This window comes from Aquila chrysaetos, chromosome 11 (genome assembly GCF_900496995.4).
Source record: "Aquila chrysaetos chrysaetos chromosome 11, bAquChr1.4, whole genome shotgun sequence".
In the NCBI taxonomy this organism is placed as follows: Eukaryota; Metazoa; Chordata; class Aves; order Accipitriformes; family Accipitridae; genus Aquila; species Aquila chrysaetos.
The window spans coordinates 14502181-14526458 of NC_044014.1; the positions used below are offsets into that span (position 1 = coordinate 14502181).

At 42.7% G+C, this 24278-nt stretch overlaps 1 protein-coding gene across 6 annotated transcripts in view; it reads left to right on the forward strand.

The window, feature by feature from the left end:
• Positions 1-22968, forward strand: part of SH3PXD2A (SH3 and PX domains 2A) — a 269014-nt gene extending 246046 nt beyond the window's left edge. For all 6 annotated transcript variants that reach the window (XM_030030152.1, XM_030030155.1, XM_030030154.1 and 3 more), the window contains 4 exons: positions 5481-5815; positions 6683-6732; positions 8886-9005; positions 9136-22968. In XM_030030152.1, the coding sequence (XP_029886012.1) occupies positions 5481-5815; positions 6683-6732; positions 8886-9005; positions 9136-11031 (2401 nt within the window). In that variant the 3' untranslated portion in view covers positions 11032-22968. The remainder of the gene's footprint in view (positions 1-5480; positions 5816-6682; positions 6733-8885; positions 9006-9135) is intronic.
• Positions 22969-24278: the final 1310 nt, after the last annotated feature.

The window sequence follows — 24278 nt, forward strand, 5'->3', positions numbered from 1 at the left end:
TCACTTAATGTTAGCATTTAAATAATTCTGTAGCTGGGCAAAGAAACCCAAATCATTCATAATGCCTCTTGAAGAAATGTAAAGAAAAGGCTAAGACGATACAATGGTGATTAAGGTAACATTACAGTGTCTGCAAAAGCTGTGGACCATTCTAGTGGGGAAATTCCTGAACTTGTAGATTTATTTTTTTTCCTTCCTTCAAGTTAAAAGCCCATATCTGGGTTAAGATCTGTGAGACCTAACAAAGCTTTCTGTTGTGTGTAATTTCAATGTGTTTCCAGTATAAGAGTTATTCTGCAACACTTCTAAATCTATTTATAGCAATGCTGAAAGGCTGATAGTGATCTCTTGAGCTGTTTGGGGCAGGTAGTGCTATTTTCAGGGACATAAGATATCATGCTGGTTGTAGCCCTTTTCCAACTTGTTGATGACTTCAACTAATTAGCCTGATTTCTGCTTATCTACGTTAGATACTCCTAACGTAGAGGGACTGGATGCCAAGGGCAGGCGGAGTTATCATCATGTATCAAACTTTACGTATTTGAAACAGCAGTCATAGAGGAGACTTGTGACTTAGGAATCCCCTTTTTAAATGCTTATTGGGATAATGTAGGTTAGATGTGTCTCAGTGATATAAGGTGTCAGGATGAGTACTTAATGAGACCTTTCTCCATCTCGGTTCACACAGCACTTAAGTTTTAGTGCTCTTTCATGATTCTGCCCCTTGGTTTGTATCTATGTATGAATCTGGCAGTGCTGTGACATTCCATTTCTCTTTAAACAAGGTGCGATACAACAGGTAGCTTAAAAAAGGAGGTTTATCTCTCAACTGGTGCAAAACATCTCATCTAGTCATCTTTTTCCATTCAGCCTGTAATTATAGTCATTATTTCTTCCCCTTTCCCTCCCCAAGCTCTAACTTGCTTTTGTTTGAATTCTGCTTGATTTATCAGCTGTGAATGAGGACTATGAAAATGCTAACTGAAGCAATGTTGTTGTTTTTCTTGATGTCCTTTACTTAGAAAACTGATTTTTTTTATTATTATTATTTTATTTTTTTATTTCCTATCTAATGCTCCCATAGAGGGAGTAGGCTAATAAAGATAGCAGTGGAGCCAGGAAGGCACTCTAGATAGGAGGAACTCAAAAATGCCTGGGTTTGGTCAGGTCACTTTTTTTTTCTCCTTTAATCATTCACAGAAGTGGAATCCAAAATTGCAGATTGAGGAATCAAGAGCACATAGGTTTTCCGAGGGGAGAAACATTGCAAGACATCTTCAGTTTACTTTGGTATTCTCCTTCTGAAATGCAGCCTTATTACTACTGCTGGTTCCCCTTTGCCATACTAACAGTTCTATAATAAGCAGAATTTCTTTTTTTCCCCCTTTTGTTCACACACTCCTTTGGGCCAATCCAAAACACGTATTTTCCTGTATAGCAGAAGTGTATTCTGGTGACAGTGACACTTGCTGCAGTGTCTTAAGTGGCTCCTTCATGGTGATCTACTGGAAGGATAGCGGATGTCCCAGGCACCCCATGGTAGTTGGAGAATGCAGAATGCCCTTGGCTTTTTTGTAAGAGGCATTTTGAGCTGAGCAACCCCTCTTCTTGTTAAAAGGTGGGTTAGGTGTTCCCCATATGTGTGTGACAAGTGTAGTGGGGGTCAGCCATCATCCTCTCTGCTGCTCTGGAACACTATGCTGCAGTCTTGCTGGAGGATTAAGCTGCACTTAGAAACAGGGTTTTTTGCCATAGGCAACACTTTTGGAAATGTTGATGCAGTAATCCATCCCTGCAGGCTGCTACTTTGCAGCCTGGGTAGCTGATCTCCAACTGTCTTGTGCTGTTTATTAGACTTACACTGCTCTGAATACTGTTAGGTACCACTCAGAAAAGGATTCCTCTTCTGTAGCAATACAGTTTCTGAGTGTTCAGTGCCTTAAAAGGAGCACCTCCTTCTCCTGCAGTGAGTGTGAGGGGAGAGGGAGCAGGAAGAGACTGCAGTTGAATCCTGCTGCTTTGTTGTCTGCTCAGCTAGGTAACAGACACCACACACATCAGTGCGTAGAAATAAAAACAAATCCAGCAGCTTGCAAATGGAATCCACCTTAAAGACATTAGCTTGTTCCACCTTAAATATGTAATTTCCCCAAATTCCTGGCCATGTGCTGATCCTCATTTCCTGTCCTTCTTTTTCTTTTTTTTTTTCTCTTTTCTTTTTTTTTTCCCCCTAGTTTGCTTCCCTCTGGAGTAATTCCAGTGCTCTGGAGCTGGAAAGCAGATGTGACTCTCAGTCAGACTCACAGAGGCACTTCTGACTTTTTTTTTAACATTCCTATGGTTTGAATCCACTTTTTCCTTCATGTAATATAAATGGGGAGGGGGGGTGGAATCACCAAGGAACCAAATCACTGCACCTAATTCTGCCATCCTCCCAACTGAATGCTGTAGAAGCTAGAGGTAATATTGGCGTCTTCCTTTATTTCACCCTGTGTGCATTATGACTTTTTTTCAAAAAAAAAATCATTGGGACTCTGGAGAAGTGAAAGGAAGGCTCTGACCTGGGATCCTTATTACTGTTCTACTAAGTTCAGTGGATCTATGTGCTTCCCCTTATGATCATAGCTGGCATTAGCATCCATTATTTAGATCTTGCTTTGTATCAGTTACTGTCACCTGGAGGTAATCTCCTGGTGCCCAAGTGGATTGCAGGCCAAGTAAGTAGCAATATGTTAAGTAAAGCTTTTGCTATTTGCCTGCATCTTCATTTTGTGGTTCATTCTGAGCCTCAGCCCATGTGAATGAAGTGCAATTGGGTGGTGGTAGTGGCACTGAAATGAGGAATCTAGGATGAGGTTGTGAATATAAATGAAGAATATTTGTGATTCAACTCTTAGATGTGAAATGAAGATCATTACTGCTTCAGGACTTCTCTGTTGCCTTAGTTCTTTCACCTATAAAATGGGGACATCAAGTAGTCTTCTAAGGTGATGTTTGCAAAGGGCTTTGAGATTGCCAAGTTCAAGGACTAAGGTGAAAAATGTAAGCCTATTTGACTTGCATACACACCTTTTATTTGTGAAGTTGCGCAAATAAACCGGCAGTTGCTGGCAGCTACTGCTCAGTAGTAACTTCAGGTTGAATTTACTGACTCACAGAAGAAATAACCAGCACAACCTCTCTACTGAAGATATGTTGCCCAGAGTTATTGACTGTCCAGCTATTGCTGCTACTATTCATTGGGAGAAACTATGTGAGATCAGAGGTGTCTGAAGCAGCGGGGTTATATGGGCTGATCCAAATACGTACAGTTGGCAGGAGAACTAACGAGCCAGTACAGAACCTGCCTGTGGCTGCCTTTCTGATCTTAAACATGTTAAGTCTCCCACAAACTAAGACGGATGTAAACTGTTTTTTCTTGCTGATTTTGCACAATCAAGCTCTGTTGAAAGTAACTTTTGGAACTGGAGTGCTCAGTGCATTGACCAATGTGGCTTTCTCACAGACAAAAACCTTTACATCTCCAGATCATGTAAAGTTATAAATGTCCTTTTAAAAAAACTTCCCTGATGCACAGGCAGCAGAAAGCATTGGTCAGTAGCTCTGCAAAAGGGCCATCAGTCGCAAAAGGGGATGAAGCCAAAAGTCTTCATGGCTCGAAAATGGCACTGAGAGATGCCTTGCCACGCTAGGGGATGTGGCACACATTAAGGCCTTTTTTCTTTTCTTTTTTGGGCTTGGTTTGAGGCTTATCAGAAAAGCCTCAAAGGGGACAGGATCGAATAGATCTAAATTGCATCTTGATATAGTATCAATGGCTGGATGCTGTGTATCTGCTCAAAGTCAAATCAATTCATTACCATTTTGCTACTTCTTGTTAGTCTTCATGTGGCAAACAAAGTTCAGAGCTGTTGGGATGCTTTCCTTTGACCCCAGAATCTTTGGAAAAACTTGTCACTAAACTCTCTGAGCAGGGGAGATCCCATATCTTTGCCTTCATGTGTGACAGAAGGCAGGTATGTAGGGAGAAGCAGCATCTCTAGTATCCTGGCTGATCTAGATGGAAGGGGAGGAAAAGGCAAAATTTTGGACAGAAAGGTCCTTGTGGTCATTGCTAGAAGTACAGCAATTGTATTTGCTTTTGTACAGGAATAGTAATGAAGAAGTCTAGGGAAGCAAATCTACAGTGCATTTTCCTGTTCTCCCCATAAAGTCCCAGTGCCACTCTTGAGTGTCTGGATGTGGTGAATGAGCCCAGGGTGTGTCCTGGTGCAGAAATCTCAGCACAAACCTCAGAATCCAAGTGTCGGCACGACAAAGTTGCTCATCTGCCAGGGAATGATTTGCTGATATTCCCCCTGCCCCAGCTCCTTCCTCTGCTGTCTAATGAGTCTCCATTTTCATTAAAGAGCCTTAGAGTCCTACTGTTTTAACCTTTGTATTTCCTGCAGATTTCCTGAGCACCAGGATTTTAATGGTGCCTACTTTCCCACTTACAGTTCAAGCGCCTGCTTTGGGTATCTTGAGAGATTAAAGGGAGAAAGGTTTCAGTGACTCACTCTGTAGCAAGTTAGGGTTTCATTAGGGAAAGCAGAGTTCATCCACGTGGTCCTCCCTGGAGTCTGATTGTAATCTGAAATCCCTGCTGAGGTGTTAGGAATGGCAGGAGTTAGAAAAACCATCTTCCCAAAAGCCCAGTTGTGAAAGAATGACTTCAGTTTGAAGTGTAGCATGAGCAGATCAGGCTGGTGCTCCGGGAACATGTACAGGATTCAGATGTCTGTTCAGATTTCCCAGTTTATTTCTTCAAATAGCCCCTAGCTTGTTTAGGAAAATGAGTCTCCATCAAAGCCATTTTTCCTTAGTCGAATTGTTTCTCGACTTTGCAGTGCTAGAGGAAGCTGCAGTAGTTTGAGTCCCATATTCTCCATAAGAGAAGCTGATCATACAGGACTGGGAGTTAGGGGAGGAGGGGCAGTGTTTGTTCTAATTGCGAGGGGGGAGGCTTGCATAAGGACCTTATAAACTGCAGATGTAGGGGCTCCGTACTGGGCTCTGTACACCCTTATTTTAGCCCTTTTTCGTTTTGAGTTGCCACTAGGAAGTATTAAAACTATAAAAATATTTTACACATTTGCTGTTTTGCTGTATGGGAAAATACTGAGTTTGCCTAGTACTGTCTAAGCGTGGCATAAAACAAACTGGTGGTGCCCTTTGCCTTGTGAGTAACTATTTCTTATCCAGAGAGACTCCTTCCTTAGGATGAGAAGTGCCTTTTAGCAGCACTCCACAGTTCACTGCTAGCTCAGCTGACTTTGAGATGTGTAATCAATAGGTAATAAATGGAGACCACAAAAGCTTATCCAAGAACCGCAAATTTTGGGTTTTGTTATCATCCATCACTTTTGCCTTAGCTATTACACCTGAAATGCGTGAGAAGGCTGTGTTTGATGTGATGATGTGTCCTTTTGCATCTGCAGGTATCTAGGCAAAGAGGGCTGGGCCCCAGCTTCCTATCTGAAGAAGGCTAAAGATGATCTCCCATCTAGGAAAAAGAACTTAACTGGGCCAGTGGAAATCATAGGAAACATCATGGAGATCAGTAACCTGCTGAACAAGAAATCATCCACTGACAAGGAAACTCAAGCAGAAAATGAGAATGCAGAAACCCATATCACCAAGAAGGAAATCAGTTTGCCCATCCTGTGCAATGACTCTAATGGCAATGCCATGATGACCCCAGACAAGCAGGCTTCCAAACTGGCCCAGGGATCCCCAGCCATAGCAAGGATAGCACCACAAAGAGCTCAAATAAGTAAGGCAGTAAAGTAGTCTGGGTTTCCACTGGCTTGCAATGAATTCTTGTTTTCTGCCTTTCAGGACTGGCATTGCCTGTCAGCTAAGGTCCCATGTGTCTTGGCCTTATAGCTGAGTCCACACAAGCAGATCTTTGCATTGACTGTAGATCTGCAGGGAGTCCAGGACATTGTCCTTCATAAGTAGTGATAAAATTTAACTTCACTTTATACAAGGGCTGGCTGGTTGTTCTTTATCTTAGCCAGTATGTTTTTACTTTTTCTCTTTTTCCCAGAGAAGATTTTTTCATTTTAGACACTCTAAAATGTGCCCCCCACCCCCAGTAATGCAGATGATGTGATGGTGTGTTAAAGTCAAGCAGACCACCTGTGTCTTCTCTTGCGTTTGTTCTGCCGTTTTCCTGGGGGCAAGTTGCTATAATGTTTTTACTACTTCATTTGCAAAATGCAGATGCTAACGCTAGACTGTGCAAGGACTGGCAAGATACTATGATAGAGGACAGTGTGAGTGTTATTAATTTAGTGGATTATTTTTACTGCTGGGGGGAAAACTAGGTATTAGGCCAATTCTTTGCTGGCCAATCTCCAATGGAGCTGGTCAGTTCCAGCAGAAAATACAATCCACTACTTTCTGGCAGTGATTTCCTCTTAAATTTGCTGGCTTAGCTGAGATGAATAGCTAAGCCACCTTGGTATTTCTAATATACCCTCATAGTTTCCTATCTTGTTTCATAGAGATGCCTTAAATATTGCAAATATTGATTTCTAATATTCTCAAACTGTGTAACAGCAGAGAGCTGCTGAAAAATGTGTTTAGCGGTACTTACAAAGTTAAATAAACTCTCCCTTTTCCCTTTCCTGCTCAGGTTCTCCAAATCTAAGAACAAGGCCACCCCCACGAAGAGAATCCAGTCTGGTTTGTATTGGTTTATGGTATATGTTAGCAGTGGGGTAGGTGTGTGGGTGCTTTCTGATACTTTCTACAGCTGTACAAGGTGTGGAGTATATCTGAGAGATGCTTTATTTGCATGCCTGTTCATTTTATTGTTTAAGTATTGAGCAGACCTCTGGGCATCCTGATGTTAATTGGGGATTTCTGTTTTTCAAAATGTTGCCCCAGCTAAGCAGGTATTGAACTGAAGGGGGAACATCCTAAAGCTACTAGGTTCTGTGCCTGAGCATTAAAGGCCGTTTGTCTGACTCAGAAGGTTTAAAGCTCCTGTGGGTGTCTTTAGCCCAGACTAGATCTTTTGACCTTCTCTTAACAACTGGGAACGTCTCCCCTCCTTCCATCGCTACCGTATTTGAGGTGGCTAAGCTTCACTTTTATGTATGTTTAAAGTGACTTGGGATCTTATGGAAAGATGTGTGCTACAGGAATGAGACCTACTATGACTGTTTATCCTCAAAGCTAGAATTCTGGAATTTTGAGATTAGGACTGTCATCTTCAGATAGGAACTACTCAGTAGTCTGTTGCACAGAAGTCATCCTAATAACTTGTTTATAACTAGGCAATACATAGTGTTTAATCTTTGCTGTACTCTTTATGAGCAGTATGTGACTTGTAATTTTTCTGTGTCAGCTCAGATGCCTCTTAACAAACTAGATGAATAGCATATTAGCATTTTCTTCCTATTTCTCTTTGCATTAGTTTCAATTAGACTTTATTTTGGCAAGACTATTACACTTAATCCCATGCTAAAAATAACAGTGATAATATATGTGAAACCCTGAAGATGTCTGCTGTTTCCAATTATCTTCATTTAATCCAAACCATCCTATTATCTGAAGGCATTTTATTATGCTGCACTTCTGCTGTATTTCAGCATTTATAGTGCAGAAACATCCAATTATAACATTGTTAGACACGGTTCCTAAGGTGCAGTGATGCATTCTCTGTGAAATGCCACATGCTGTGCGTGATGAAACATGGATTGTTAGTTATGAGGATATCTTAGAAATGGAGGAGCGTGTGAATAAAGCACAGTATGCAATTTGCCTTTCTCCCTTTAATGGCTTAGGATCATTCTGTGTCTTTGGCTGTCCTGTATCTGTCTGTGGCAGGTCTGACCTGTGTTCAAGAGATCCTGACATACTGCAGTTCTTGTGTTAGAACCATAAGCAGTGAAGTGCAGAAGCTGTGAAGCTTCACCATCATCTAGTTGTTCTGTGGATGAGCAATGGCTAATCTGAAAAGCTTTCAATGCTGAAATTCTTGAAGGGACTCTTATCCCATTTATCACCTTAAAAATAATTGTAACGAACTCTAAACTGTGGCAGCTTAACGTGAAGGCACTTCGCTTTTAGAGGAGTCTGGTGTGCTGCCAGAATGGCTGTAAATAGCAGTGTCCTGCTTCTCATGGAGCCTCTATGAAATTTAAATGCAGATTATGTTGGGATTGAGTAGAATTTCTGGGTCTCTGTTACAGGGAGGAACTGGAATCTTTTGATCCTGTAGTAAAGTACTTCCTTTCTCCTATAACTTCATTTGAGCAAAGCTCTTCATAGGGGTCTATGATATTATCCTTGTATCTTGCTACAACAGATGCCCATTAGCTCATATCACTGACTATTTCAGACTGTTTAAAAATCCAGCAGCAGATTAAGAGCAATAATTTTTTAGGGTTACATTTTAAGGTAGTATATTTGATGATAGGCAGAAGTTATTACAGGCCTATTGCAATGCAATTTTCTGCAGTTGTGGCAAGCCATCCAGAACTGAATCTTTCTGGACAAAATCTCAGAGTAAATGGGCTGTTGTTACTGTGACGGGAATGGCAGCTCATGCTTTATGGCCCATCAGTAAAATGTTTTACTGTTCAGGTAAAGATTATCACAGTTTTAATAGCTGGTGAAGGTGGCATGAACAGTGCGTATTTTGAAAGGCTTCTCTCTTGTGGCCCATCTCAATACATCAGCTTCCACTCTGGAGAACTGGGAAGTTATCGTTAGGAAGTAGCACAGGAAGAAGGAAGAGTTTTAGTGAATAAAGGCAAATATTTTTTCGTACTGCTGTTCAGCCCGCTGTTTCTTTGGTTTAATTGAACAAAACTTCCTATTTGCCTTAGGGTTTTCAGTTGCCCAAACCACCAGAGCCACCCTCCGTGGAAGTGGAATACTACACCATTGCAGAGTTCCAGTCATGTATCTCTGATGGCATAAGCTTTCGTGGAGGACAGAAAGCAGAGGTGAGCCTTAACAGTGCCGCTGGAAAAACTGTAATATTTGGCTATTGCAGGGGATTGGATTGAAAGGGAGGAGTGGAAAGCAATTGGTTGAGATTTTTGTCTAAGTAACATATTCCTTGTCATCTCCTAGGTTATAGAAAAGAATTCTGGTGGCTGGTGGTATGTGCAGATTGGAGAGAAGGAAGGATGGGCTCCAGCATCTTACATTGACAAGAGGAAGAAGCCAAATTTAAACAGAAGAACCAGTACTTTAACCCGCCCAAAAGTTCCTCCCCCAGCACCTCCCAGTAAACCAAAAGACTCTGAAGAAGGAACAACTCCTGGAACGGTTTCTTCAGGAGATAACCAGGACTCTCCCCACAAGCTGAAATATGAAGAACCTGAGTATGATGTGCCTGCCTTTGGCTTTGACTCGGAATGTGAAGTGAGTGAAAGTCATCGAGAAGAGGGCACTCCTGAAAAACGACTGTTTCAGCCCCTCAAGCCCTCTCCCGTGTCATCACTTCAGAAAGCAAAGTTCAAAGTAGGAGAGTCTTCAGAAGATGTTGCTCACGAAGAAGAGACCATCTATGAGAATGAGGGATTCAGGCGTTATGTGGAAGATGCTTTGTCCAATAAGGAATCCAGTGGAGACTCCGATTCTCAGAAAAGCTCCTCCCTCTCCTTGATCCGAAGGAATTCTCCATGTTCCAGCTCTCCTAAATCATCACTTGTGAAGCTCAAGATGGACAAAAACGTCCAGCCCGATCTTGGAAAATGTCACTATTCCAGGAGCGAGGAGACGAAACCAAGGTCAGCTTCAGATGTTGGCTTACGTAGCATGCCAAGAACGGGCATGAAGAAAGAGCCTGGGCAGAGTCCTTCCATTAGAGCAAAGCCAATCGTTAGGCCCAAACCCTTCCTGAACAAGGCAGACTCTCAGAGCCAAGAAAAGATGGATATCAGCACTTTAAGGCGTCAGCTGAGACCAACTGGGCAACTCAGAGGTGGACTTAAAGGTTCAAGAAGTGAAGAGTCCGAGAGCCCCCCCCACACAGCTTCTGAGAACCAAGATGATCCTGTTAGGAGGAGCTCGGCTGATCTCATTACAGCTCCTTCCCGTGGCATTTTCTGCTCTAGCCAACCAGCCAAAACTGAGCAAGAAAATGACTCCAGATGTTTCTATGTGACCATTGACTCATACCAAAAAGTACAGGATTCTGAAATTTGCTTCCCAGCAGGCGTAGAAGTGGAAGTGCTGGAAAAGCAAGCCAGTGGATGGTGGTACCTGAAATACGGAGACATGGAAGGCTGGGCTCCTTCCCATTATTTGGCTCTCCCTGATAACCAGCAAGAAACAACGTCAGGAGAGACTGATGCTTCATTTGCCAGGAACAGGAAAAATGAAAACAAGTCAAACAGTTTAGAGAAGATAGAGAAGAGGGTTCAGGCTTTGAACACTATCAATCAGAGCAAACGCGCAACACCACCCATCCCAAACAAACCTCCTGGTGGGTTTTCAAAACCATCAGGGCCAGTCAAAATGAGGAATGGTGTGAGGCAACTTGCCGTCCGGCCGCAGTCAGTGTTTGTGTCTCCACCACCAAAGGATAACAATCTGTCATGCTCCTTGCGCAGAAATGAGTCTTTAACAACTACAGATCATCTTAGGACCGTCCGTCGGAATTCTTCCTTCAGCAACGCATGGTCACAGCCCGGTGACGCAAAGGGAAAGCAGCCTGAGCGGTCAGGTACAGAGGGGTCGGAGACCACCTCCAACCTCCCTGCCCAGAGGAATGGGATTCCTGTGTCCACAGTTAGGCCAAAGCCCATTGAGAAATCCCAGTTCATCCACAACAACCTCAAGGACATCTATGTTTCCATTGCAGACTACGAAGGGGATGAGGAGACTGCAGGGTTTCAGGAAGGTGTCTGCATGGAGGTCCTCGAAAGGAACCCAAATGGCTGGTGGTACTGCCAGATCATGAATGGTGTGAAGCCATTCAAAGGCTGGGTGCCCTCAAATTACTTGGAGAAAAAGAACTAATACTGCAATATCTTTAACCTCCCTAATTTATACTGTTCCTGCTGTGTACATGTGGAAAAAACAATTGCTACACAAAAAGACGTTTCCCTGTGCTCCAGTTTGTACAAAGGGACAAAGGAGTCTATGCTGAGGACAAATCTGCCATGTTCTGGAGAGGTTTGTGGGGTTAACGTGTTGTAAGCAACCATGAGGAAGATGCAGCATAGTCAAATGCCTTTTTGTGAAGTTGTTAATAATCTTGTATGTGTAACAGGGTATGACATCCCATCTTTCCCGTTATTGATAGGAAACCAAATGTGTGCCTTTTGTGAGAGAGAAATACACATGCATCTACTCGGGGAGTTTTGTGCCAAACTGTTTTACAATCTTGGCTCCCTTTCTCCTCGTTCTTGTCCGTACGTGGAATACCCAAGAGTTTTGGATGCGTTTCCACAACTTACAGTGAGAAGCGAATGGAAGTTTCTGAAACACAGAGGGACTCTAATTCTTTGGAGATGTTCACTTTTTTTTTTTTAACTATTGTCAACAGTTGGTTGGTCCAGAGTTGGAGCCTTTTCATTGCAGAGAGATTTGGTCTCTGACTTCAGCTGTGTTTTGTTGTTACTGCTAACTCACCGGAAAAGGCAATCAGGTGGTGTTGGTTGGGGGCTTTTTATTTCCTTTCATTCTGTCTTGTTCTTTGAGTTGGGATTTCAGGTGTTCAAGGGCAGCAATGCCTACTGGTGCTTGTAAAAACAAACCTACAAACCCCATGCTTAAGCGCGTTGATTACTTTGTAGGCTCCATATTTAGTTCTGTGCCTGACTCCTGCCAGGTGATCCTGGTTGATTCTCTTCCCAGAGTTGGGTTTCTCAAAACTTGTCAATATCAAAATGTACAAAAGTCCCCTAAGACACTAAAGACAAAGCTGTCAAATGTGTTACTTCTGTTTTTGTGATCTGGTCTGAATCCAAGCGTGCTGACTGCTGGCGGGGCTCACGAAGGTATTAGAAATAGCCGTAACCTTCTGCAACATCAGTGTTTACAATGGGGGGGGAAGCCATCAAACTCAGTCTGCACATCCTTAATTTGTATATTTTTGGGGAATTGTTTTTGTGTGTTGTTTTTGTGTTTGTGTGTTCTGGGTTTACTTTTTTTTTTTTGTCTTGTTTTAGCAGAAGAGACTTAAAACTGAAGTAGGAGCCAAATATGTGTTTCTGTTCCCACTTGAATCCAGAAAGTACATTTGTACTGGAAAGTGCACCTGGGCTTCTCAGGCTCAGAGATTTAATATCAAAGCAATTAGGTCTACAATGCGTTTAACCAGGAAGCTGCCTCTTCTAGTTCCATTTCTGTTTGCCTTTCTTAACTCGTGCTTTGAAACGTGGCACACAGTGGGGCTAGTGTGGTGGGAAATGGAAGAGACATCCATTGGAAAAGGCTAGGAATGTGGAGTTATTTGTGAGGTAGCCACCTCTTGTACTGTAAACATCATTGGCTAAATCCCTACTGTACTTGAGGAAGTCATGCCTTTTTTTTTTTTTTTTTTTTTAAATGGGCTTGTTAATCACTCAAGATCAATACCTACTTCCTTTAAATAATAGGCAGCATTGTAAATCTGTTTTAAGGGAGAGGGAGCAGACAGTTTCACTACTGGTTTACACAAGATGATACATGCCCTTTTTTCCACCAGTTTCATACCGATTTGGCTTGGAAGGTGAAGGTTATAAAGACTTTAAAATAGCTGGGATCAAGGGGCTGAGTAAAATAGCACAACAATATCATGTGTTACTGGGGATGTTTCTCTGCCAAAAAAAAATTACACAATTTATATGTTGTTCTTGTCTTTATTTTTTTTTTTTTTTTTTTTTTGGTGTGGTTTGGGGGTTTTATTAATTTCCATGGTAACATTAAGAGAGTTGCCTACAGCTAACCTGACTGATGTCCTTTTCGTAGCTGAAACAACATCCAGGTGCCACAACTGGCTATGAACAGTGCTGTGGTTCAAGCAGCTCTCTGCATCCAAGTGGGGAGGAAGGGTGTTTGATTGGGATCCCTTTAAATTGTGGTGGCAGGAGGAGGTGTATCTGCACAACAGCTCATATCACAGTGTATGGGGTCCTCTTTGTACCTTAACGTGTTACCATATAATATATATGTATATATCCAGTTAGCTACATCTTACTGGATGTGTTTCTGAGGCATTGTGGCCCTGTCTCTCATACTTCTCCCCATTTTTAGTTGTACTAATATGGTAGCAGCCATAAAAGACTGCTGGAGCTGTTGTGAGATTATAATAGAAGTATTATATTCTTCTGCTGGACAGTATTAAATAGAGCAATACATAGAGTTATCTGCTAGATTGCAGTACTAATAGTAGTGACTTAGTGACTCGTATTAATGTTGTTATGATTTATTTTAACAATAATGATGCGGAAGTGGTTCATTATTTTGAATTAATGCACTTTAACAATAAAAGAAACCAAAATGGAAGCCAATGCAGAGAACTAAGTGCATTATTTAAAGGTGCAGTATATAATTATCATTTTCTTGAAGCACATATTTATTAAGAATTAACTTATTATTTAAAATATTCTAAAGTTTTGTTTAAAGACATTCCCACTAGGTCATCTCTTTGGGGGGATGTAAAAGCACAGCTCCCAGATCTTCTGCATTGAGCCACTGAATTCTCAGAGTATGGTGTGGCATGACGTGAGCCCCTACCCAGGGAGAGGAAAGCAGCACGCAGATGGGAGAGCCCAGACTACTATAAATATTCTCACTTCCATCCAGCAAAGCCGAGCCCAGAGCACCTCTGAACTGCAGGAGTCCTTGCAGGGTTTGGGGTGGCAAAGCTATTTTTGGCAGACGATTGTGGCACCTGGCTGCCGTGTGCCTTGCACGAGGCTGGTCCCCGGTGGATGCGGGCTCGCTGCAAGGCTCCGGCTAGCGTGAGGGCTTCAGAATCTGCCTGTGAAACACGGACCAGCTCTGTAACAGACGTCGGTCTGTCCCACAGCTCCCTTTCCACCTTGCTGGCTCACTTCTCCAGCTCTAGTTTTTGCAGGGAGATGGTTTGCCGAGCTCCAAGCGGTGCAGGGGATGACACAGAGTGAAGGTGCCTGCAGCACTTCCAGGGTTTCCTCAAGCAGCAGCCCAGTGTCTCATGGCTCAGTTGCTCCTTTATCCCATCTTGAAGGCTTCATGGCCCTCTGAGGAGAGGCCAGAGCCCATAGCTCGGCTGCAAAGCCAGGCTCATGGCCTCGCTCCTCCCTCTGCCCCTACCTGCACCAGCAGAAAGGGTGGGGTGCAAATGACCTACTTGATGCTAGAAATGAATGTGGGCCACTGCCTGGGATGCTGGGCTTCCCGCCTGGTGGGAAAGCTTTGATTTGGGCTTCCCTTTATTTGGTGGCTGTTTTGACTGCTTGTGTTTAAAAGGGCAGTTTTAAAGCAAATAGCCCCCAATGCAGGTTTCCCCCCTCCCATCTTACCATTGTCACAGCATCTCTCACTGATCTCTTTTTTGATTCTTTCAACTGAGAGATACTGGGAAAAGAAGTATTTTTTCCATCGGCGAGCAGCTAGTTTTGGTCAGCTCCACTGATACCTGAAATAGCAAGCCCTTTCCACTGTTAGCCATGAAACAGAGCGAAAGGCCTTAAGCTAAATCAGAAAAGCTGACTGCAGGGCAGGAAAACCTGGCAGGGTGCCTCAGAGGACAGTGTAGTGCTAGAAGTGTTTTAGCTCTTTTCTAAAATGTTAATGTTGCCTTAAGCTTTATTTACTAAATTTGTCAGAACTGACACTGGATCAAGAGCAATACTTAAATGTAACGTACACCTCAGTGAACACTCAATGCAGAAATCAATAGTACTGTTTAAATTTCTCTTTTTCTGGTTTATTCTTGAACCAGATTAAGAGGAAGAGCTCTGCAAGGCTTGGGCAAAGCCATTTGCAGCTGAAGGGGGCCCTCCTCCGGGGGGAGAGGCGGCTGCTGTCACCGCATTGCTCTCACCCGCTGTCCGTGCTTTCCAAAAAGTCTTGAATTTGGACCAGCAGAAAATCCTAACTCCAATGCCAGAGAACAAAATTTAAGAATGTGAAAATTGTGTCTTACTGTATACTGCAACTTTAATAATAATGAGCACTTCTGAGTTCGTTATTGAGGTTTATATAATGCCTGAAAATTTTAATTGCTGGTTTCCCTTGTCTCCCCTTTCAAAACACTTTCTCATAAGAGCAAGAGTAATACGTTTCTGTTAGCAGCCCTTCCCCGTGGGAGGCAATTCCTGTTAATTGTTTCAGCTCTCACGCCTTGCGATGGGTGGATGTAGTCATACCTACCAGTCCTTTTCAAGCCAAACTTTTCAAGATAAAAGATACGATGGGTGTGTGTCGGGATACTTAACTGATGTGTCTAAACAGGAAGTTTTTAAATCGAGGTGTACAAAAATAGCAAACAGACAATAATGAAGGATTGAAATAGGCTCACAGTTAGACTCTTGAAAAAGGAATTTCATGTCTGCACGGGTATAGCCAAAAAATTGATTTGGCCCTTGTGGATACATACCCCAAAGACTCCTTCCATTATGATGCTATAAAGTTTGACGAAGGCATTATATAATTGTTTTCATCACTTTCAGATCTTAATGAATCGTATTTTATTGTAATATATATTCATTGCTTTCCTCAGTTAAAAAGAAAGTTACTGCTTTTATCGTATATGAAAAACAAGGGAATTTGATAAAGCATTCATTATTTTCATATTACTAGTATTAACAGAATAGAACTAGTACTATTTAATTTTAGGTCTTCATAGCTAGCTTGTTAATAACTCATATTTTCCTGTGTTGTATCCTACTATTTTTTTCTATTTTTTCCCAAATACTCTGCATTCTTGAGAAAAAACAAATCCAATGAGTGGATAAGTGCAATATTCATAGAATAAACAGGCCCCTCATCCAGGACTTGGAGTGGAACGTGCAGTGTGAAATGTTTGCAATTCTCTATTCATGCACTCTTAGGGGAAGGGGGAATGCAGGGGAGGGGGCAGCTGGATGAAAATAGGACCCTTGGGTAGGTAGGGACTGATAGCTGGGGTGGTTTGGGGTGGGAATGGCTGCTTTTCATAAAAAAGCATCACCTGTTACTGAAAGTATAAGGATTATGCAGCATGTTGCCAGGATTATGTATAGGACTTCTGAGCTATGCTTGAAACACTCTATATGTCATCTATGCATGATACTGTCTTCTGGTATGTCTCTGCTGGTTGCGTCCTCTGTTACGCTTCAGAATCAATGATAACTTCAGAAAGGAAGATAATTCTGCTGGTGCAGTCCCAAGTTTTGATACTGTATTGTTACTTGTATTTATTGTGAGAGCTATGGGAATATTTTCACAGGTCCTTATTTCTTTTCTTTCCTTATTGTTAACCTAAGAAAAAAAGTCCCCATTTTATCTGGGTTAGTTCTCACTTGCAGAATTTCACAGCTGATTTGGGTATTGATTTCATATTTCTTGGCTTGCAAAGGTTGATCTCTCAGGTCCAAAATGAAGTTGGGCAGAAACTTTGCTCTTCAAAGAGGTTTTGTCTCAGATTCTATTTGAATGGAAGGAGAACTTCCATCTGTCCAAAATAATGTGACCTTCCAGGTAGCAGCAAAATCTACTACCTTTGAAAAACTGGACTGTTTCTGTAAGATGCAAGAGAAATGTGAAAGCCAGAGCATTTGATTCTCTGAGCTCTGGGAAGTACATCTCCTGTGGCTCTAGTTCATGTCCCTGGAGAGGGGGTGTACCTCAGCTTTCTGCTTAATTTTTGTCCTGCTGTTCTTAAGTTTGTCAAAAAGCCTTAATATTACCAGAGACCTTTGCATTCAAACAGAAAAGCTGAATTCTGCAGCTGTACTGAAATAGTATCAATTACATGATTTTGGAAAACCTTTAATACATTACAAATGAATCTGGTTTTGAGGAGCCAACTTAATTCTTTCACATGCTCTTGTCTAAACTGGCAAGTCCATGAGCATCAGTAGAGTTACACTGACAGAAGACCCGCAGTGGAGCAAAGCGCTTTGTGGGCGCCCAGTGTGGACCATTCTCAGCAAAAGCAAGCACCGTGCACTCAGTTCCTACACCTCCAAAGGGTGCACAGGACTGCTGAGCCTCAGTGCTGCCATGCCATGATCCACTTCTCTGCAGGTCTCACAGCTTTTTAAAAACAACTGGAGCTTTGCTGCTATTTGCTGGTGGCTTCCCATCACCAGCGGCTCCTTCTCTGGCAACTTCAGATGCTACTTAGCCTCGTAGCAGAGTGCTGTGTATAAATGCAGTGTTTGATAGCTGCCAACAGTACCAATATGATGGTCTGAGAGCAAATGTTTGTGTAAGTTATTTTATTTTCATTTGCTTCTAGTTGCTTGGTGGAAGCAGGGACCACCAATGTGGCAATGCGTGGGGAATGTGTCTGCACACTTGAACTGTTTGATGGCCTCTGCTAGCTCTGCCCAGTGTTTGTATTTCTCTTTCTCTCCCTCTGTGCTGCTTAGTAGTCATGTCTGTTGTGTGTGTCTGTAATTTTCAAATAAAGTACTGTATGTAGGGCTGGATCAGAAGCCCCCACAGTCAGTTGACTTTGGGTTGGGATGTAGATTGCTGTTGCTGCTTTTCCTCCCTCCATCTTAGACCCACCTTGGAGCAAAGCACAGACGTCTGTAAAAAGTCACCCATAACTCTAGTTTGGTGTATCAGTTTTGTGGGGTGTGCATGCATTGCCAAGGGTGGAACGAGGGGATCTTTTTTCTTGGATGCCCTCATATCAGGGCTAGGGCTCTGCAGCGATTCCTGGAGCAAAAGCTGTGCCGCACCGCGTGCGGACCTGACTGGTGTAGGCAGAACAAATTAGTTTCTCCCATTTTATAATATCAGGGCTGGGCTGGTCCCATCAACAATGTTCTTCATTTGTTCTTGCATCAAGGTAGCATTGATTCTAGTTGGAGAGTGCAATTTTTTTTGTTTTGTGTTTGTTTTTTTTTTTTTAATAAATAAATTTGGTTTAAAGCTTCACACTGGCGTTTTACAGACCTGTTCTTGTCAGCATAAGCCACTACTGTCCTGAGTTGAGACTCCTGTTTGTTACTGAATCAAAATAATGGGAATTATGTTGATAATTTGGAAAGAAATGAGAGGCACTATATTGGCAGGGGAGAGATAGATAAGATATGAGGGAAAAGATGTTTCTAATAAGGCCATAAATTATTGGGTCTGACACTGCAGGTGCTTTCTCTGTATAGATGGTTTTAAGACATCACTGCTCTGTGTTAGGTTTTTTTATTATTGACAAAAGTTGAGTTTTTTCACTCTGTGATACACTATGACAATCTGTATCCTGAAGCCAATGATCCACCAAAGGAAGAAAAACATGGGTTATGTGTTTGTTGTAGTTGAGGCAGTTTGTGTGTCTGGGAGTTTGCATACACCAAGGTTCGGCTGAGGGAGCAGGCAAGAGTGGCTGTTCCAGGTCTGCCTGTGTCGGCCCTCTGTGAAACAACCCTGTGCTAGTGGCACTTCGGGGAAAGTGTCGGGCTTAGTGATCTTTCCCTGATGCTCAGGGTTATTTGATTACAATGGTACCTGTCTGTCTTGGTCCCTGCTTGGTGGAGGAGAAAAACAGAGGGGAGGGAGAATCACTTGGCACTGTAGGGAGAATTTTTAAAATATAACATTTAGTATTAAAACAAATATTTCAGGCTTCTCCAGATATTCCCCTTCAAAGCTGTGTTAGTGACTGTATCTGATGTCTGAAATTTAAGCAACATGGCAGCTTTCTCTGTGCAAACAGTTCTTTTATGGCTTGAGAGCTTGTTCTTTAACTGCTTCTGGGTCACCAGGGAAGCAGTAATAAACAAAATCCCATCATCACCCTTGGGGTTTGGACTGGGGGGGGGGCATCAAATTCTGTTCTGACTCTGGGTCTCCCTGAGCATCCAGATTCAGTTTGTTTCTATCCCCTAGAAGCAGGACAGAATAGAATAGTGCAGACACTGGAACTTAGCCTGTAACAATTAGTAAACTGGAACAAATAAAAAAGGAATTAAAAATAAACGTTTTAAAAAAATGAAATATTTCAGTGAATAGCTGACTTAACTATTTCCTGTCTTGGGTTGGAGAGGGGGGAGTTATAATTGTTTCCAGTCTCTAGGAGGAATTTTTCTGCAGCATGCTGAATAGGCTTGCTGAAAAGTCTTGCTCATTACTCATGATGAGTTCAAACCTAGAGTATTGCAAAAGCAAAGTGTGTGTAGTGTTACAATGACTTTTTTGTACTGGGGGTCCAAACTGAGAATTGTGGGGTCAATAGTGTACAGAGTAGGTGCATTTCTGCTGTCTGGCTAACTTCACATTACATCAGTGCTATTCCTTTATTGCAGATTTAATTGCAGACAGCAGCACTTGTTACTCTGCTTGCAATGTTTGGGGAGAAGCAAGCAGATGAGCCTCCTCAGTTAAGAGTCAATATCAAATTCCATGTCAGGAGAAGTCTTGCCAGCAATTTGATTGATTGCTGCTTAGGCTGAAGTTCAGATGCAGATAACTGAAGGTGGGCGTTGAAAGCAGCTCAGCTGGATGTGTACATCTGTAGCTGTTTCCAGAGCTGTTAATTAGCCAAAATTGTCTCTGGAAGTGATAGGTAGTCAATTATTGGGAGCCTAAACCTGTTGTCGAATGAAGGCTGAAATCTGTTTGAGCAGTTGTGCTCCCCTCCAGTAGCAGAGCAACTGCACGTGTCTGGACTGGAAACTCATATGGGTTTTCCTGTCCTAGATTTGTATTTGGAAAAAAAATAAAATAAAATCAGTCTAGGCCTGGTCTAAGTGAGATTTTGCAGTGGGTTTCCTGGGTGGTTGATGTTCTTAATGTGACCTTGAATATTAGATGCAGTTGTCATTTCTGTGTTGGTGTAGCGCTCCGTTTTCTGGTGGTTAGGTGGTGGGAATGTACCTGATGGGAGCTTGGGAGAGTATGTCGGTGACCAGAGATAGAGAAATGTGTGGCTGGTCTTAGTGTGTGTGGTCAAGTTGGTGACACTTTTTTTGTCTTTTTTTGTTTGTTTGTTTTCTTTTTAACATGGGAACCATTCTGTCTGTTCTGCTTGGGAAAAGGTCTAGAAGTTGGTGTGGTTTCTGTTGCAGAAGGAATACGAGAGCTTTTTTTTTTTTTTTTTTTTTTTCCTTTTTAAGAGAGTTTATGGGCAGGAGTCCATTCAGTTTGGTTTGGGTTGCAAGGTAAGCCAAGAGAGGAAGAAAATGAGTCTGGGGAAACCCTTTTTCATGGTAACAGCTTTGGACCATATTTTCTTGTGGCCTCTGATACAGCTCCACTGAAGGTAGTGGAGTGAATATTGTTCATCGTGCAGATGCTGGAGCTTTTGGCCAAGTATTAATTCTTTCAGAGCTGACAGGTATTTTGATATTCATGGCATCACTCCTTAATGTACCTATAGCAAATGTGAGCTAGAGACAGAAATAATAAGTGCAGCTTCGTGCATTGCCCAATTTTTTGTTTAATGAACTTGAGATGATGATCAGTTAGATAAAACTGTTTGTACAGTGAACAGCTCCTGCAAGGGTCCAGATGTGCTTGGGTCTCTGAGATGCTTTCCTAGGAAAGGAAATAATGTGCATGAAAGAAAATTTTGCCTTTCTCAGTCACCCCAGTAAAACTGAAACCCAGAAAAATCGCATTTTTTGCACTTAACAGTATCTTTTGCTATTGATGGCAAGAGTTATCATTAATGAGGGGTCAGATGCCTCAATCTGAACTGGCATAAAATAGAAGACCTTTTTGTGAATGGCCCTTGAGTCTGCATGTAAACAAGGTAGATTTGATGCAGTATAGAGTACTAGTTAACAAAGATGAGTAACTTCTCTTTGGGCCAACACACAAGATGCATTATCAGTGGGGAAAACACAGCTCTCCTTTTTACCAAGTGACCCTGTAGAAATGTCCCTCAAGTTTTAGCACAGAACAGCTGGGGACCTGTGATGATTTAGCTGATACATACGGTACTGTGGGCCTGGTTCTGTGACTGGGACAATAGAAGTGCGTCTCTGTCCCAGTGAGAATTAATGAAATTATCATAGCACAATGTTTTCGTTTGCTCTGGATGTGACAGTGGTGGTGGGAAACAGTTGCGCAAAGCATTATCTTCCCCTAATCCAGACTTGCAGACTTTAGTGCCCAGTCCAGAACTGGTTTCAGAGCTGTCCTCATGGTTATGTCATAGGCCAAGTGCAGTAAATGCGGGGTTGAATGTCACCAGATCAGCCTGTGTCTGCTCATGCCACAGGTGTGGGTGGCTAGGTCAGGGTTTTGCTGCCCTGGGTGGGACAGGGGCGGCACATGGGGGGCTGCCCTCTTCTCTGTGACTGCCAAACGGCCATGTGCCGTGCCCAAGCGCTTGCTCGGAGAAGTGCAAAACAGTGTAAAGCAACTGAAGTGTGGGGGTTTTCCCTAGAGCAGCACATTCTAAAGCAGTGAAGTAAAACCAAACATTTGTTTGGGGGATTTTAATCATGTCTGCACCTGTAAAGGTGAAAATTCTGCATAGGTCTCTCAACAGGGAATGAGAAACACAAATGGTCTTGCGCAATTGTGCATGTGAAGATGCAGAGCAAAAACTTCGGATTGCTGTGCCTAAAAGTAGATCTCAGCATTTCTCTTTAGGCATTTATTAGAGCTGGTGTTATCTTGGCATTGAACAGCATTTAATAGTGGTTAATTAAGACTGCTCAAAAATTCCTGGAGGAAAAGACAAGACAAACTGAGTTCTGGACACTTGTAGAGGAGGGAGTTGCAATAAATGTAAAATATTGCCAGATGCTTTATGAACTTAATTTTTCTCCTAGGATTGTCACAGATCTTTGTGACTGTATCCTGGCCCACACTAGTGCTATGGCACAGCAACTGGGTGGTGACACTTCTCTGCAAAACTTCACAGCCATGCATCTGTGATGGGCACGTGTATATTGGAAAAGATGAGCCTAAAAAGGGCCTGGAGTAAGATCCACTTGATAAAAGAGCTCCTGTTTTGCGTGTTCCAGATATGCTGAAAGAACTTTCATTTAGGCAACTTCAGGTCCTTCCAGGCATCTCCCATCACACACCCTGACAGCATGCAGGCGCTGCAGTCTGCCAGGTTTTGGAGGGTGGCAAATGATAGTGGAAAGGGAAATTCAGGAAGCACACTGTCACTGCCCTTCCTGTTCTTCAGTCCTGCCCGAAGGCAGAGCTCTGCCTGGCCAAAGCTGGATCAGACCCTTGGCACGGTGTTTGCTGTGTCCCACAGGGCTGAGCTCAGCTCTGCCAAGTGCTTTGAGTGATGTTCTCTGGCACTGTGCACTGCTGCACAGCGATGATGCTCTGCTCTCCATGTGCGCAAGACCTGGGGAGGTTGTGAGGGACTGCCAGAGTTTGAGGGCTGTTTTCTCAGAGTTATTACAAATTCTTGCGATGTGAACCTCTAATGTTTTCAAAGACTCAGGCAGAAAGGACTTGCTAAAGAGACTGTACCTGTCATCTCCCAGTTCATTGATTGCTTGGACCAAAGGTGGTGCTAAATCTGATCTTTGTAATATTTATATTTTGTTGGACTTTTTTTTTTTTAAGTGTTTGATAAAACAGATGCAGTGTCCTTCTTATATGAGAAATTTAGTCCCGGCTTGGGACATAGCAAAACTCACTGGACCTTCAAGGTCCAGAATTGTTGCTTGTTAACATTTGAGCAGGCTTGCAGTGTTCTGGGGGGAGGTGGGAAAAGGGTACTCTATCTTCAAATGCTTGCAGACTGTAAGAATTGACTTGTGATTTTTTTTGTTTGTTTGTTTGTTGGTATTTTGTTTACATTGCCTCTTATGCCCTAATGAAAAAATAAATTTTTGACCTTTTTAATTGTGATCCAGTTGGTTATTTTGGATTTTTTTTCAATTTTTCAGTACTGTTTTAATTCCACTTGTGTTTGTAAACCACTGAATTTAGCCTTCCCAGAAAAACTTACAACTTATTTGTACATGCAATTGCAAATTTCAGCTTAGGCTTAAATGGATAAAGGAGCTTCTCTTGTCCCCTAGCCCTGAGTTGTTATTGTATGCTGTATTTTTGTCTCTTTACTAATCAACAAAGTTTTATGGACTGCTCACCTCTGCCCTCAAATGTGAAGTCTGTGCTGAGCAAGGTTTTAAGGTTTAAAATACTCTGTCAGGATGTTTTTTGGAGAGGGATGTGGCATCGGATTCAAAATAAGAAGAAAAGCATCCTTTTACATGAGTGGCCCTTTGGTTCTGTGATAAAAGGATTGTTCTGCAAGTTGGGATGAGCCCTTAACACCCCTGCCTGCAGGCTGCAGAGCAGGCAGTGCTTGAACACGGGATATTATGATCTGATCCTGTAAGGTTGCTAGGCCCTGCTGACTTCTCTTACCCGGCTTTGAAGGTTGGAGGCCCCAGATAGCTCAACAAGTAGAAGTTGCTGTGTGAAGCAGCAGACAGATAAAACTGAAGAGTTTCTCCTAATGTATCCCCCCCCTCCTTATTCAGGACATCTCTTGGGGATGCAGAAGGGAGTACATTAGGGGATATAATGGGGGAGTGGGTTGTAATAGAGGATGCAATGGCAAACAAGTTGTTTTCTAGCACTTCAGTTCCCAACTTGGCTATAGGAGCCCTCTACAAAGTGTTGTCCACTTCCTCATTGTCTGTTAGCAGTTTGCAAATCTGTAGGTAAAAGGGGTCATGCCTACTGCCTGGCTGCCACCTTGGAAAGCAGGACTGCAGAGTGGTGTTGGCCCTCCCCAACTTTTTGTTCCTGCAGCAGAGAATGACCTTGCATGAATGCATCCCGCATTTTAGCATGGGGCTATGCCTTCACCATGTGCTGTAGCACTTCGCAAACATCCTGTGGAGAAATGAGTCTCACCCAGGCCCTGAGGTGAGCCAGCTGTCATCGGAGGTACAGCGTCGGCTAGCAGCGCCCATGAGATGTTCCGCCATGCTGGCACGTAGGTAGACGGTGCACGAGGAGTCATGTTTGGGCACCCCAGCTGCCTGAAGGATGCCAGGAATTAGATCTGAGACAGCACACAGTCCTGGGCATTTTAAGACACAAACTTAGTGACAAGTGTGCCTGGGAACTGTGCCTCCTCTACACACAGAGTAAGAGTGAGCCAGCCAGCCTAAGGCTGAAAGGGTTTTTCTGGACTGGTGCAATCA